Source organism: Lacerta agilis, chromosome 10 (genome assembly GCF_009819535.1).
Source record: "Lacerta agilis isolate rLacAgi1 chromosome 10, rLacAgi1.pri, whole genome shotgun sequence".
Taxonomy (NCBI): Eukaryota; Metazoa; Chordata; class Lepidosauria; order Squamata; family Lacertidae; genus Lacerta; species Lacerta agilis.
Window position 1 is genome coordinate 37191889 of NC_046321.1, and position 12996 is coordinate 37204884.

Consider the following 12996-nt stretch of genomic DNA (forward strand, 5'->3'; position numbering starts at 1 on the left):
CGATCTACAGCATTCTCTGCATGTGCTGTAGATCCCCATTTTCATCTTGTGCTGTTCAATGGGACTTTATTCGGCTCAATGGGCAGGATCCAAAGAACTGAGAGGCTGATTGTGAAAGCTTTGCAGTACAATCCTATCCATATCAACTTGGAAGCTCCCTTTAGACCATTGGTTGCCTCCACGTTGCTAAACACAGGTGCAAAAAGTTTTAGGGGTGTGCCTCTGCAGCTGTCACCCTGACCAGAGGCACTCGCCATCCCACCTGCCCATCACACCTGAGCAGCATGCCAAGCAGGAGCTGGGAGAGGATGGCTGGTGAGACTCATGGCAGGGGCGGTGCCCCAGCCTGAGCAGGCGCATAAATGTGTCCCACCACTGCTCCGCAGCTCCATCCAGCAGCAGCAGCGCCGCATGAAGGTGCTGGGTAGGGAGTGCAATGCTTGCCTTAGAGGACACAATACTTGCTCTCGGTGCTGGCAACCCACGCTATGCCACTGGGTGGCACTTACTTTACAAAGGTCTGCAATGAAGAGAGTTTTGTGCATAGCTGTGCACCCAAAGCTTTCAATGGAATCTGGAAGCATTCAAGTTCCATGGCACCCTCTCCACAAATGTTGGTGCTGTTAGTGTAGACATCAGAGGAAGGGCAGGCTGAACACCACGGTGTTGGGGGTGAGACTGCTCAGCACAACCCCCACTCCTTGCCTGTTAACAGCAATGTGGGAGCTCGTCATGCCTGAAAGGAACATTGGGAGTTGCCTTATGCCAAGTCAGAGACCATTCATCCATCTAGCTCAGCACTGCTTGCTCTGACAGGCAGCTGCTCGACAAGATTTCAAGCAAGACTTTTCCTCGCCCTTCCTGGAGACAGCAGGGATTGAAACTGGGACCTTCTAGGTCGAAGGCAGATGCTCCATCTCTGAACTCCAGCCCTTGCCCAGGTACATGCCCAAAGGGGCTTGTTCCCAGGTACGTTGCTATAGGACTGCAGCCTCAAACTTGCTATATTCTCCCCTGGCACATGGCAAACTAAGAAAAGTTTCAAGAGTGGCTTGCGATATAGCCATGGGGGGGGGGTCAGCTGTTGGACAGAAAAGCCAAAAATTCCACTGGGAAACAAGCAAATCCCTTTCCTGAGTCTAAGCAGCTCTTTGGACCCAGGCCAATAGGTACTAGGCAGTGATCCAGACAGCCAAAGCCTAGAGGAAGGGTGGTGTTTCCCCCACCAAAAAATGAAAAGAAAGACCCACATACATACATATGCAACAGTAAAAAGACATAATCCAGGTTTCCGTCCTTCATGTTTTTGCATGAATCTTTTACACCCACACAGTCCTCGGGATTGAGGACTGAACTGAGACAAAGGATTTTAGCACGTTATGCATGTTAATTGGCTTACCAATGCCAGGATCTCTGTGTCATCAACAATTGTTTTGTGAACTCCTATTGCTAATTAGGTACTTATCACTGTCTGTACTTTTCTGCATTCAATTTCCCTCTGACCTCGGCTAACACCCACACCCACACCCCCACACACAAAACCCCATGGTATTTATACATACCTGCAACTCAGGATAACACTCCATACATCGGATGAAGTGACATGACCTATAGTCCACAAAAGCTTATGCCATAATAAATCTGTTAGTCTTTAATGTGCCACAAGATTCTTTGTGGTCTTAGCTACGGTATTCAGGGTGTTTTTCTAGATGCAAATGCTTTTAAAATGACCTTCCCCAACCCAATGTCTGCTAGATGCTATGGACTCCAACTTTTTAGAAATGATATTTCAGGGTTGGAATCCAAAACATATAGAAGATGCCAGTTCAATGAAGACTGCTTTAAATGGACAGCAGTTACTTCTAAAAACTTCCATGGATTAATCTTTTTTGGGGGGTGGGGGTAGGAGGGGGGTGGGGTAGGAAACCAATACCGGTACTTTTCTTTTTAACTTACAAAAGTTAGCCAAAGCATGTATGTTTAGTAAGTAACACTGGAATCAATGTAATGTACTGCAGCACAAGTTTTGGTCTCTGAATTTTCAGTTTCTTAATTTACTTCTTCTCATTCTTTGATTCAAAGAACGTTCTCCCATCTTGTCTCCAGCAATACACCCACAGTAGGTGCAAGAGTTTATTGGATGGCATGTACTAAAAAAAAAAAAAAAACTTTTACTTTGAACTGTTTTGTGTTTATGACCCCAGTGATGTAGCCATGCTAAACTGCAGACCCATTTCTCCTTTCAGCATCAGTGTGTATTATGTTTTCAAGCTTCTGAACATGCCTCCGCTGACTTCTATGGGATTTGCTTCCAAGAACGTACACTGAAGAACATAGCTATAACTAATGTGAAGCCTTTTCATACATTGCATAATGGTTTGGCCACTGAGTTTATGCTTCACAGACCACAGGCTGGCGGTCCTAGCTGTGTGGATGGTTGCATGTACATGGCTCATAATTTGCATTTTTAAGTGTACAATTAAAATAGCTTAGATGTGTGGAGCTTAAAATGGGGGGTGTATTAAACAGCCCTAATTAGTCACCAGTATTCACATTCAACGATGTATAAGGGTATTTAAGCCAACAATTAGCATGGCATTGTTCATTAACCATGGGGCATCAACAACAAAGCATAGAAGCCAGTCAGGTTAATGCAATAGACCATAGGATACAAGATTCCATCCTTTTTAAAACACCTCATTGATACCGATATGATGAAAGGGGAAAACGTGCTAAGTGGACTGCACATTTGGCAAACCCTCACCATGATCAACTCCCACCCAGAAACCAATGTCCCCACTGTGGAAGGACGTGTGGATCCAGAATTGGCCTCCACAGTCACTTACGGACTCACTTGTTAAAACCATGTTCATGGAAGACAATCTTACTCGGCTACGAGTGATCGCCAAAGAAGAAGAAGTAATTAGCAGTAAAATGCTGCTAATTCCACACTGCAACCAGCGTCAGCTCACTGACTAGAATGGTTCGGAGACGTAAAAATTGTAATTACAACCCTTTAGAGACTGTGGGTAGCTATTGTGCAACACTGTATAACCCTTCTGCAGATGCAAATCCTTGTCATGTGTGATTGCTTACACTGGCATTTGCATTTCCAGAGCCCATAATGTTAATGTATTGCATGAACTATGCGTTCCTCTCTTCCACTCTCTATCCCTCATTAACATCATCCACATCCAGAATGCAAATAGTGCAGCAAAGGCACAAAGGCGCTTTCGGCACCATCCAGAAATAAAGCCCTGAATATGTGAAATAGGGCTAGTCTGGCTCAGTTCAAAACCCACAAATTTGGTACATGTCCCTAAGCAAGCCGTTGCGCTTTAGTCTCAGACCGTTGACCCTGGTCCACCTTACAGGACTGTTGTGAGAGTTGCTGAAAAAACAGCTGCTAGTGGTGATGACTATGACTTATCAAATTTATTTGTCACCTAATACCTCGGCTTCTAGGTGACACACAACAAAATATTAAAAACAAGCCGAGGTAACAGTTACAAATATTACTCAATAAACAATGGCTATTACTCAACAAGATGGCAATGCACTGAGTTGCTAACCCTCTTTCCCCAATACCAGAAGAGGAACTGACATATAATATTCTGTAAGATTGCCAAAATGAGATAATAAAAAAACTACTTAAAAGTGATGGGTTGTTGTTTTAACTAGGCCTGGCAGAATATGAAAACCTTCATCTCATACCACAATGACATTAATATTGCTGCAAGGTTAGCCTCTTTGTGGAGTGCATTTCACAGAAATGGGGAGCCACCAGTGAGAAGGCCCCTCTCCGTCTGTTTCATGGCTCAAAAGGAGACCATACTCAGAGGAGAAAAGCCACTTTGCAAGATCTTAAGACCCAGATAGGCACCTATAGGAAGAGGCATCCAGTCTGGTACCTAAAGCTGTGTGGGACTTGAAATGATGTGAAGCCCTTGAAACAATCTGTTCAGTATTATGACTGCTGACATGCCTTACTGGTTGAGTAGCAAAGCTACCAAAATAGACGCACAGTCAGCTGGCCCGGCCTCAGATCGAAACACAACATCCTCCCTCTGTATGAGGGATAATTCAGACAAGGCTCTTGCTCAGCCTAATGAGCTTTTTTAGCCTCCAGAATGAGCGGCTTTGTTTTTGGATGGAACCGCTGCTCCTACCTGAACTCTGGCCTCGGTGAGTTCTGTTCTCAGAGCCAGCTGCTCCCGTACATAAACATCGGGGTAGTGCGTCTTCTGGAACACTTTCTCCAGCTCTTCCAGCTGCAAACTGGTAAAAGTGGTCCGGTGCCTCCTCTTCTTGCTGCTGGAAACGTTGCTGTCGCACTTATCTCCCAGTTCGTCCAGCTCGCCTTTCTCCTGCATCCCTTTGGCGGGGGACATGCGAAGGCTGCTGCAGTTGTCCAGTGGTCTCCCCAGCTCGGTGTGAAGCGGCTGGCCTTCCACTTTGGTAATTCCATAGTTCACTGTACAGCAAAGGGGAAACAAGCTTGGTTTGGGGTTCCTTTCGTTTTAAATTTGGAAGCATTTTGTGGGGAGGAGGGGTGGAATTATTATTGGAATGGCTGCAGCGGAAGATGAAGCTTCCATGCCAGAATCACAGACTGCTTATATTAACAACTGCCTTTAGCCATGCCTTTCTTGTCCCTCAGCATGCCTACTGGAGTTCAATGTGACTTACTCCCAGGGAAAGTGTCCACCAAGTGTGGTGCCCTCCAGATCTTGTTGGACTACAACTCCCATCACCGCCAGCCAGCTTGGGGAATGGGCAGGGACGGTGGCACCTGTAGTCCACCACATTGGCTAGCCCTGATCTATAAGGTTGCTGTCTAAGTCATGCTATTGGAATACATTCTCGCAAAGTGCCGGGTACCACGTTTACCTGGAAGTAAGTCCCATGGAGATTCAAAGAGAATTTGCTTTGAGGTGCCTACATTTAAGATCACAACTGTGCATTTTGCAGTGCAAGCAAACCAAATAATTGACACTATAAACCTGAAGGAGCGTCTCCGCCCCCCATCGTTCAGCCTGGACACTGACATCCAGCTTTGGGGGCCTTCTGGCGATTCCCTCACTGCGAGAAGCAAAGTTACAGAGAACCAGGCAGAGGGCCTTCTCAGTAGTCATGCCTGCCCTGTGGAATGCCCTCCCATCAGAAGTCAAGGAAATCTGACATTTAGAAAACATCTGAAGGCAGCCCTGTAATAGGAAATTTCTAATGTTGGATGTTTTACTGTGCTTAATGTTTTGATTTGTTGGAAGCCACCCAGAGCGGCTGGGAAAACCCAGTCAGACAGGCAGCATATATATTATTATTATCATTATTATTAGTAGTAGCAGTAGTAGTAGTAGTAGTAGTATTAAACATCAGATCAAAATAGACTTGCAAAGGCACATTGCAATCCTATGCATCTGTTCTTAGAAGTGTGCTTAGGTTCATTCCTGTCCCTACCAAACCTATTTCAGCTTTCACACCCAAGTACTTCAGCAATAGCCCCTTGTATGCTTACCTGGGAGGAAGAGAATTCCATCTGAGTAATATGCAGAGACCCGAAAAAATATGACAATGAAACTTTTTTATAAAGTGCTTTGCTTTGGATGAATTTCCAAACTATTTCATTTTTTAAACTAGTATAGTAGCTTAAAATTGTTAAGGGAGGGAAGTGTATAAGAAAGGTATGTGGGGAAAAGAAGCGCACGCACGAATCAAGAATAATGAAGGGAGTGAAAGGAAATTAAAACGCCCCACTTTTTTTTAAAATGCTCTTGGTTTTGTATAGTGGCTTTGCTTTTAATTAAGGTGTATTTTTTTTTACAAAGTGGTGGGGATTCTCTTCAAAATCGTAACTCAGTCAAAGGGATTATTTCCTATATTTTTGCACTGGCCCTACAAGAACCATTTATCTTTGAAAAAACACTTGCTGTCCGAGATAAGGATTAAAGTGTTTTCCCCCTTTAGCTTCTGAACTAATTCCCAGCTTTTTTTTTTGCTAAATATTTCTGAGATAACTGATGCAGCCTGTTACAAGATTTGAATGATCTCCAACTCTCCCCCCCCCTTTTTTATTTTTTGACAGGTGGGGCGTAGAGAAATTCCAGTCCTTCAGGGCAGTAAAACATTACAAAGGATGGCACCCAAGCTGCCCTTTCAAGATTGTTTTAACGCTCTCTGCCACTCCCTGTAATTTCTTTACGCCCTCCTGTTCATTTGCTGTAATTTTAACCAGACACAGGCTGCAAACTAGAACAGCACACTTGCTTAGAAATCAGTGAAGCTAGCACCCAAGTAAGGCTGCAAACACATTTCCTATTGACTTTAATAGGGATCTACTTCTGAGTAAATGTAGTTTGGGGCTATAAAATAGAACAGGAGTTCACAGTTGGTCAAGTCTTCTCAGCAATAAGTTCTTAAAAATATAGAGTTAAGGTACCCAGTTTAAGGAAGTTCTTAAGAAAATATAGTTAAAGTACCCAATTTAAGGAAGCTAACCAGCAACGATTTACACTCTACCAATAGTATTACTTTCTGTTAAATGCTCTAGTACTGTCCTTGACTCAAATTGAAATAAGAACCAAACCTATACAAATGATGGCAAACCTATCATAAACATGCAATCTTAGATTCCCCGGGGATCTTGTGGGTCTTTTCCCCCACTTTTGTCCTACACACTTAAAATGATTGCCTTTGGAAGATGTGTGAATTTGCTGTCAAACAATATTAAAAGGGGAGTGTTTTTTAATTTTATTTTTAAAAAACCAAACAGATTCCATTATTATAAGCACCAAGGAAAATATTGCATTTTGATATATAAAAAAAACCCTGATTCTTACGACTGTGATCTAAAAACTTACCTAGAAGAATATTCTGCCACATAGGTTTGTGCTGTACTCGTGCTTCCTACTGAAGTATTGATTCTCTTTTTTATTTTAGGTTTACTATTCCAAAATGTTTTATCCAGCATTCCAATAATTCAGAATAAGAATCTTATTTACAGACCTCTTGCTGCAGGATAATAAATGTGTCGCTTGTTACTATTTAGACGTTTTTAGGCAGATTTATGCATGGAATTACAAAATTTTCCTTATACTTCCCTCCTTTTTATATTCTTCGTTACTGTTCCAAATATTGAACTATAAACAGAGCTGATCGTTTTTTAGATTTCACAGTCAAGGCAAATTGCAGGCAAATGTTGAGTCTAACGTTGAAACAAACAGAATCAAAATTCTGCTGTGATCTCTTTGGCCTGGCGAACATTTGCTAGCAAGAAAATCCACCCCACTTTACAAGACATAAAAAGGTTTCAGACAAGCTTCTTTTATCGTTTGGCTTAATTTCCTTTTTTAATCGCCTTGCTTTAACATACGCTATATATAATGGGAAAGATCTCCAACCTCGTTAAACTGAACGAGGTTGCAATAAACATTTCACATCGCATTGGTTTGTCGGCTTGAAAGCACACACGGCAGCGAGCAGGTTAAAGGAGGAAGGAGGAAGAGAATGTCGCGCCCGCATTCTGAGATGAAAAACTGGGTGTTTGAAAGCAGGTTTTTGTAGATTTTGCGACAGTTTTTATAGATTTTGCTACATAATGTAACACGCGCAGCACAGTCTTCTCCCCCCCCCACCCCGGAACATTTAACGAGCCCCATTCCAACCAATGCTAATGGAAATCTGTGGGGTTTATTTGCAAGTCACGATTGCCTCGAGGATCAGGAAGGTGTAAGAAAGGATACAGATGATGCCCAAAGGCAAGTGAATTCATCAAGAACCGGAAGTTTAAATGGCGTCTATAAATAAGGGGCGGAAGTATAATTGCCACTGACATGACCCGCGGCAGCAACTAAACGGGCACACTTACCGACGCGTAAGCCCCATTGAAGTCTACGAGATTTACTTCCGAGTAGACACGAGATTTTTTTTTTCCCTACTCGACGCGTCCCTTGGTTTTAACACCAAGTGGTATAGCTCAGCCGGTGGAGCATGAGACTCTTAATCTCAGGGTCGTGGGTTCGACCCCCAAGTTGGGCAAAATATTTCTGCATTGGAGGGGGTTGGACTAGATGGTCCTGGCCGGTTCCTTCCAATTCTATGATTCTATGGTACTACCAAATGTAATGGCTTGCATATTTTGTAGGACTGTTGTCACCATCATTTCAGACGGTGAGGAAGAGGAGGAAACTGGCCAATAACGATCTGAAAAATTGTGTGCTTTTTAAGACGGTATGGATTGGCATTTTGGTTTGTGATCTCACGTTTTTCTGGAGAGTTCGCAGACTGGAGGCTTTCTACAGACACGACCAGATGTTCCAGCGAACTTAGCCAGCACTTCCGGTGAGTAGAAAATTAAGCGAAAGGGTAAAGGGGGCCGACGGGATTTTGGGAGAAAGTATTCCCTACTTGCTCCTTCCGTAGTCGTTTTTGTTTGTTTATTCGTTTATTTTGTTTTCAGTCAAGAAAAGTATAAAGTAAAGAAAGTAGCAGTGGACAAAGATGGGGAGGGCGAGCGACTGATCTCCAAAAAGCGGATATAATATTTGAATTTAAAACCATTGGCGTCAGATTCAAGCACTATAGTTTAACCGCATTATGGATCGGATGCGACATAATATTGTCGCTATAATGTAGTGTGAGAGAAGATCAGAAAAACGGTGCTGCATTCAAATACACTCCGGATCCTGGACGAATGCAGCCGATCAGGAGGAAATATGTATATTAATATTTGGCGTGTGGGGAGTGAGAGAAGTAAGTCGGGCAGTTAAACATTTCGGCTTCTAATTTCCTCAGTAATAGCATAAAGATACAAAATGCGCTGATATACCTAATAGCATTCATAATGGACATACACACTCATTAGAGCTCTCTCGTTGCTTTGGGACATTTTAGCCGCCCCCGAAGGATCATTTCGGCTTATTCGCGACTCCCTGCGATACTTGGCTGTTACTTTTTTCTGTTGCTGACAGTTAAATGCCTTCCTTATTTCCTTCTGTTGTGTAACTAAACTGCGCGCCACCGTTTTGCCTGTCGTTATAATTTAGTCGATATGATGATACAGTATTATTAATTTATCCGTTTATGTTTGTGTTGCTTAAAACCGATGGATGACAGACGGATTTAGAAGATGATCAAGATAATACGTGGGTAAACGCATTCGCACACTAGATTGATAAAGGCATTATTGTAGTGTAAAGTTTTATTGTGTTTTAAATATCTTGGAAGCCGCCCAGAGTGTCGGGGCAATCCAGATAGATGGGCGGGGTAGGCTACTATTAATAGTAGTAGGAGTAATAACAGTAGTAGCCAAAAGCCTTTGCAACCTCTCTTTCTATATATACACGCGCAAAGTTAAAGGCCCATTTTAATCTATAGCAGGGCAAGACCGAAATGTGCGTCCTTCCGCGGTTCCTCTCTCTGTTTTGCGTTATTGTCCCTCCTTCTCCTTCCAGACTCCGGCTGTAAATCCTTCCACAGATTTGGCTTTCAGGGAAGAGACGGAGAAGGAAAGGAGTCAGGGGAGTGTTTTCTTTTTGAAATGCTGACTTTGGGGGCTACCTTCTTTCTTATACCCGTAAAGACAGGGATGAGCGGGGAAGCGGATCTGACTGAGGTCCTGCGGGACGCAGCTTCAGAGCTCACGAGTAAAAAGCCCGGGGGGGGGGGGAATCTAGAAAAGCAAGGGCAGCTGAACGCCTCCAAGCTGCGTGACACCCGAAGGAGGACTTTAAAAGGGGAAGAAGAAAAGCCCGAGGCCGTCGGAAGGCATCCGGCTGCTGGTGGGATGAATCTTGGTTGTATGGAGCTCTTGGCGTCTGCCGCAACTTCCGACGGAGGAATTACAGGCACGGGAGTCAGTTAAAGTCAAATCGGAATGCAACAGAAGAGGAGCATCACCTTCACATTGTCAACTTTTATCTCGTTTTCATCATTTAATGAGCGGCCCGTCTAAAAACACTCTCCTCCCCAAAGCAAACCGGTTTTAGCTATCCGTTTTTTGCGGGCTTCCAAGTCCTCGGATCGGGATGTTTCTAGCTGGCCAGGGCTGTTGGGATTGCGGATAAACTAATCTAAATTCTGTAACTAAGGTGGCGACCATCTGTGGCGAGGCTTCTCCACAAAGGGAGAAGCATCCCCGCTCGAGGTGCCTCCAAGGCGCCATCACATTTTAGGAAACCGCGTTTGCGCCCCAGATTCTTATGAGATCAAAAAGAGGGGGGGTGTTCTCCCGAGAAGAACACTCCAAATCTGCGGTGGATTGGGCCCCAATCTTGTCCGGCCTGCTGTGCGTGCGTGTGTGTATGTGGGGAGCTTTGCTGGAGAGGAGAGAACTGCCCCTCCCAAAAAAATCAGTTTTCCAGAAACGTTCGGCATGCAGACGCCCAAAAGAACCCGCTTCGCTTCGCCGACCCGGATCCCGTTTACACAGAAGGCCAAGCCACCCCTTTCCGGAGGACAGCCGCTCCAAGCAGCGGATCCCGGACGGCTTTTGGGACACCCTCTCCCCACCCCGCACCCTACACACTAGCCCCAGATCCTGGGCCGCAGTGCAGGCGGACTACCTGCCGCGGTGCCGGCCAGCCCTTCACTCACCGGAGCCGTCCCTGCCTGGGGACGCCCTGTCCAGCCTGGTGTGCGGGTTATAGGCGGCCTGGGTCACGCATTTGCCTCCGCCTTTGCCGTAGAAGGCCTCTCCGCCGTCCAGCGCTTCCATTACGTGCTCGAGGGGGCCCCCGGAGGCCAGGTAGAAGTCGCCTCCTTTGCCCGTCGCCGCCGGGGGACTCTTGAGGCCGAATTTGTCGCTCAGGAACTCCATAATCCTCGACGGAGCCGCGGTCGCGCCTGGCCAGTCGACGTCGTTGTTGCTGCTGCTGCTGCTGCTCTTGCAGTCGCTGGTGCTGCGGCGGAGGCGCCTCGACGGCGCTTTTATATCTTGAAGCGCAGCAGGGGCTTCTTGCGCAACCTTCCCAAACTGCGGCCTCCGCTGGCTCCACCCCGTCTCTGGCCCCCTCGCTCTCCACTCCCCGCAGCAACCTCGGCGGCCCAGAGCGGATGGGTAGACAAGCGAATGATGGAGGGAGGGGGGTCGGAGAAGAGTCCCTGGCCAACCGCAGCCAACTCACATTTCGCCCTGACTTCTGCAAGTCGAGAGGAGTCTTCCCCACCCCCTGCCTTCTTCCTGCCTTCTCCCCCTCCCTCGCCCGCGATGCCGCCGCGATCCGGAGGGACTCTGGTTTGCTTTCGGCCCGTATGAACGGGCAGCAGGAAACGGGCCGGCGATCTGGAGCACAAGGAAGGCCGAGGAGCGTGGCGGAGGAGGCGGGATGGGAGGGTGTCCCGCGGTCTCTGGACTTTGCTGTAAACGAAAAGAGGAAGAAAAAGGGGGGTTCCCGCGACGCGTTGCCAAACTGCAGCGGCAGCTCCGGAGAGTTACACTTCGGGGCTGGGGACCTGTGTGGGAATCGCCAAGAGAATCGAAAGGGGTCCTGGCTGGGTGCGAGAAAGGTGAAGAAGGGTAATAATTGCCAACAGCGTCTGGAAAGCCCGGGTTTCAAGGATGCGGAGAAATAAAGTCGGAGGGTCACCATCCCCGAAGGAGCGTTGCGCCTTTAACTCGGAAGTAAGTCGCCCTTGGTCTCATTACATCCGGATTTCCAACTCCGGGTCCGATATTGCGTTGCTTGTGGGCAGCGATCCCCTCAACAGGTATGATTTCCATACAAGGCTGCAATATATTCTCTACTTCCGAGAAACGTTTTTAGGACACGGCCTACAGCCGGAAGCAGATCTGTAAGCCTGCTGGAGAAGAATCCTTGGCGTTTGCTTCCTCGCGAGGAAACACGTTGAGGACTGCAATCGGCTACTAAGCGTTCTCAAGTCACTGACTCCAGAGGAGCCCCCGTTGGCTTCAAGGGGAATATTTCAAAGTAAGCAATAGAAAGCAACAGTTTGATCCGGTTAGTTTGAGGAGGAGGGGAAGGAGCACCCCCAAAGTTTAAATACTGTTCTTTATTAATGATATAGCAGGGCTCCGCCAACCAAAAGGCGGAGGCATTTTTCCTTATTTGAAATATATATATATTTAATCGGCTCACATGTGTGTTTCAAGTTTAGATATGATATATTTCAAGCATGCGTGTGCATCAGGGTTTTCAGCAGGAACTTCAGATAAGGGAGCTACAAATTGTTAACCACTTTATATACCGATTTTTTAAAATGAAGAGTCCCTGTGGTACCTTAAAGGTTAACCATTTATTTAAGATATGGGCAGGTAGGAAAGCTCATCCCCACCCCATCACACACACAAAATGCCTCCAAAGTGTTTTGTTATTTATGCTAGTAAATGCACATAATTCTGACAATCGTTCATCTATAAAACAACCTTGTCCAATATTAACCCTTGTTCTTTATTTCAGAAGTGTTTGCTAGGAGGGGCTGACATTCCAATGCTGCACCATTCCCTTTTCTCCATTCCTTCCCTACCAAACCCGCCCCCGTCAATAATTAATCTGCCAGCAGCGATCTTTTGCGTGTCAAATGATCGTCGGAATCATGTGACGCTTCGTCTCCCTGCGGCCTTTCTTAGCAGCCTCGATTCCTATCTGGAACGTTTCTTGCAGCGCAGAATCGATGGGTTCGACCTGCCGATATCTCTCCATATGTCTCTGCCTTCTCCTCGCCCTCTTTCATAGGGACTGCGGTTAAATAAATAACCGATGCTGCTTTCCTCATTGGAAGTCGCTGGAGTACTGTATTTTGTTTGCTTCGTTTTAAGCGGGCATCAGAAACGCCTGCGGGTCGGTGGCACTGATTACGTCCATCACAAGTTTTCTCGCACTTTGCGACGAAGTCGAGATGTATAGGAGAGGCTTTTGGGAACAGCTGTTGTGTGGACGTCAGAAGGGATACACAGGCGATCAGGATTTTTGCTGGGGGCGGGAGGAGGAAGCCCCTGGCCTGAGGCACAAATCGTCAATCATTTTCCTAGTCGTTTCA

At 46.0% G+C, this 12996-nt stretch overlaps 1 protein-coding gene across 2 annotated transcripts in view; it reads right to left on the minus strand.

Annotated features, from left to right (window-relative positions):
• The window catches only part of ALX1 (ALX homeobox 1), a 30475-nt gene extending 19154 nt beyond the window's left edge, over nucleotides 1-11321 (minus strand). The window contains exons 1-2 of one of the 2 annotated variants that reach the window (XM_033162434.1): nucleotides 10594-11321; nucleotides 4170-4474 (exon numbers count right to left, since the gene is read on the minus strand). In XM_033162434.1, coding sequence (XP_033018325.1) covers nucleotides 4170-4474; nucleotides 10594-10816 — 528 coding nt within the window. In that variant the 5' untranslated portion in view covers nucleotides 10817-11321. The remainder of the gene's footprint in view (nucleotides 1-4169; nucleotides 4475-10593) is intronic. The other variant, XM_033162435.1, reaches the window with a different exon arrangement.
• Nucleotides 11322-12996: the final 1675 nt, after the last annotated feature.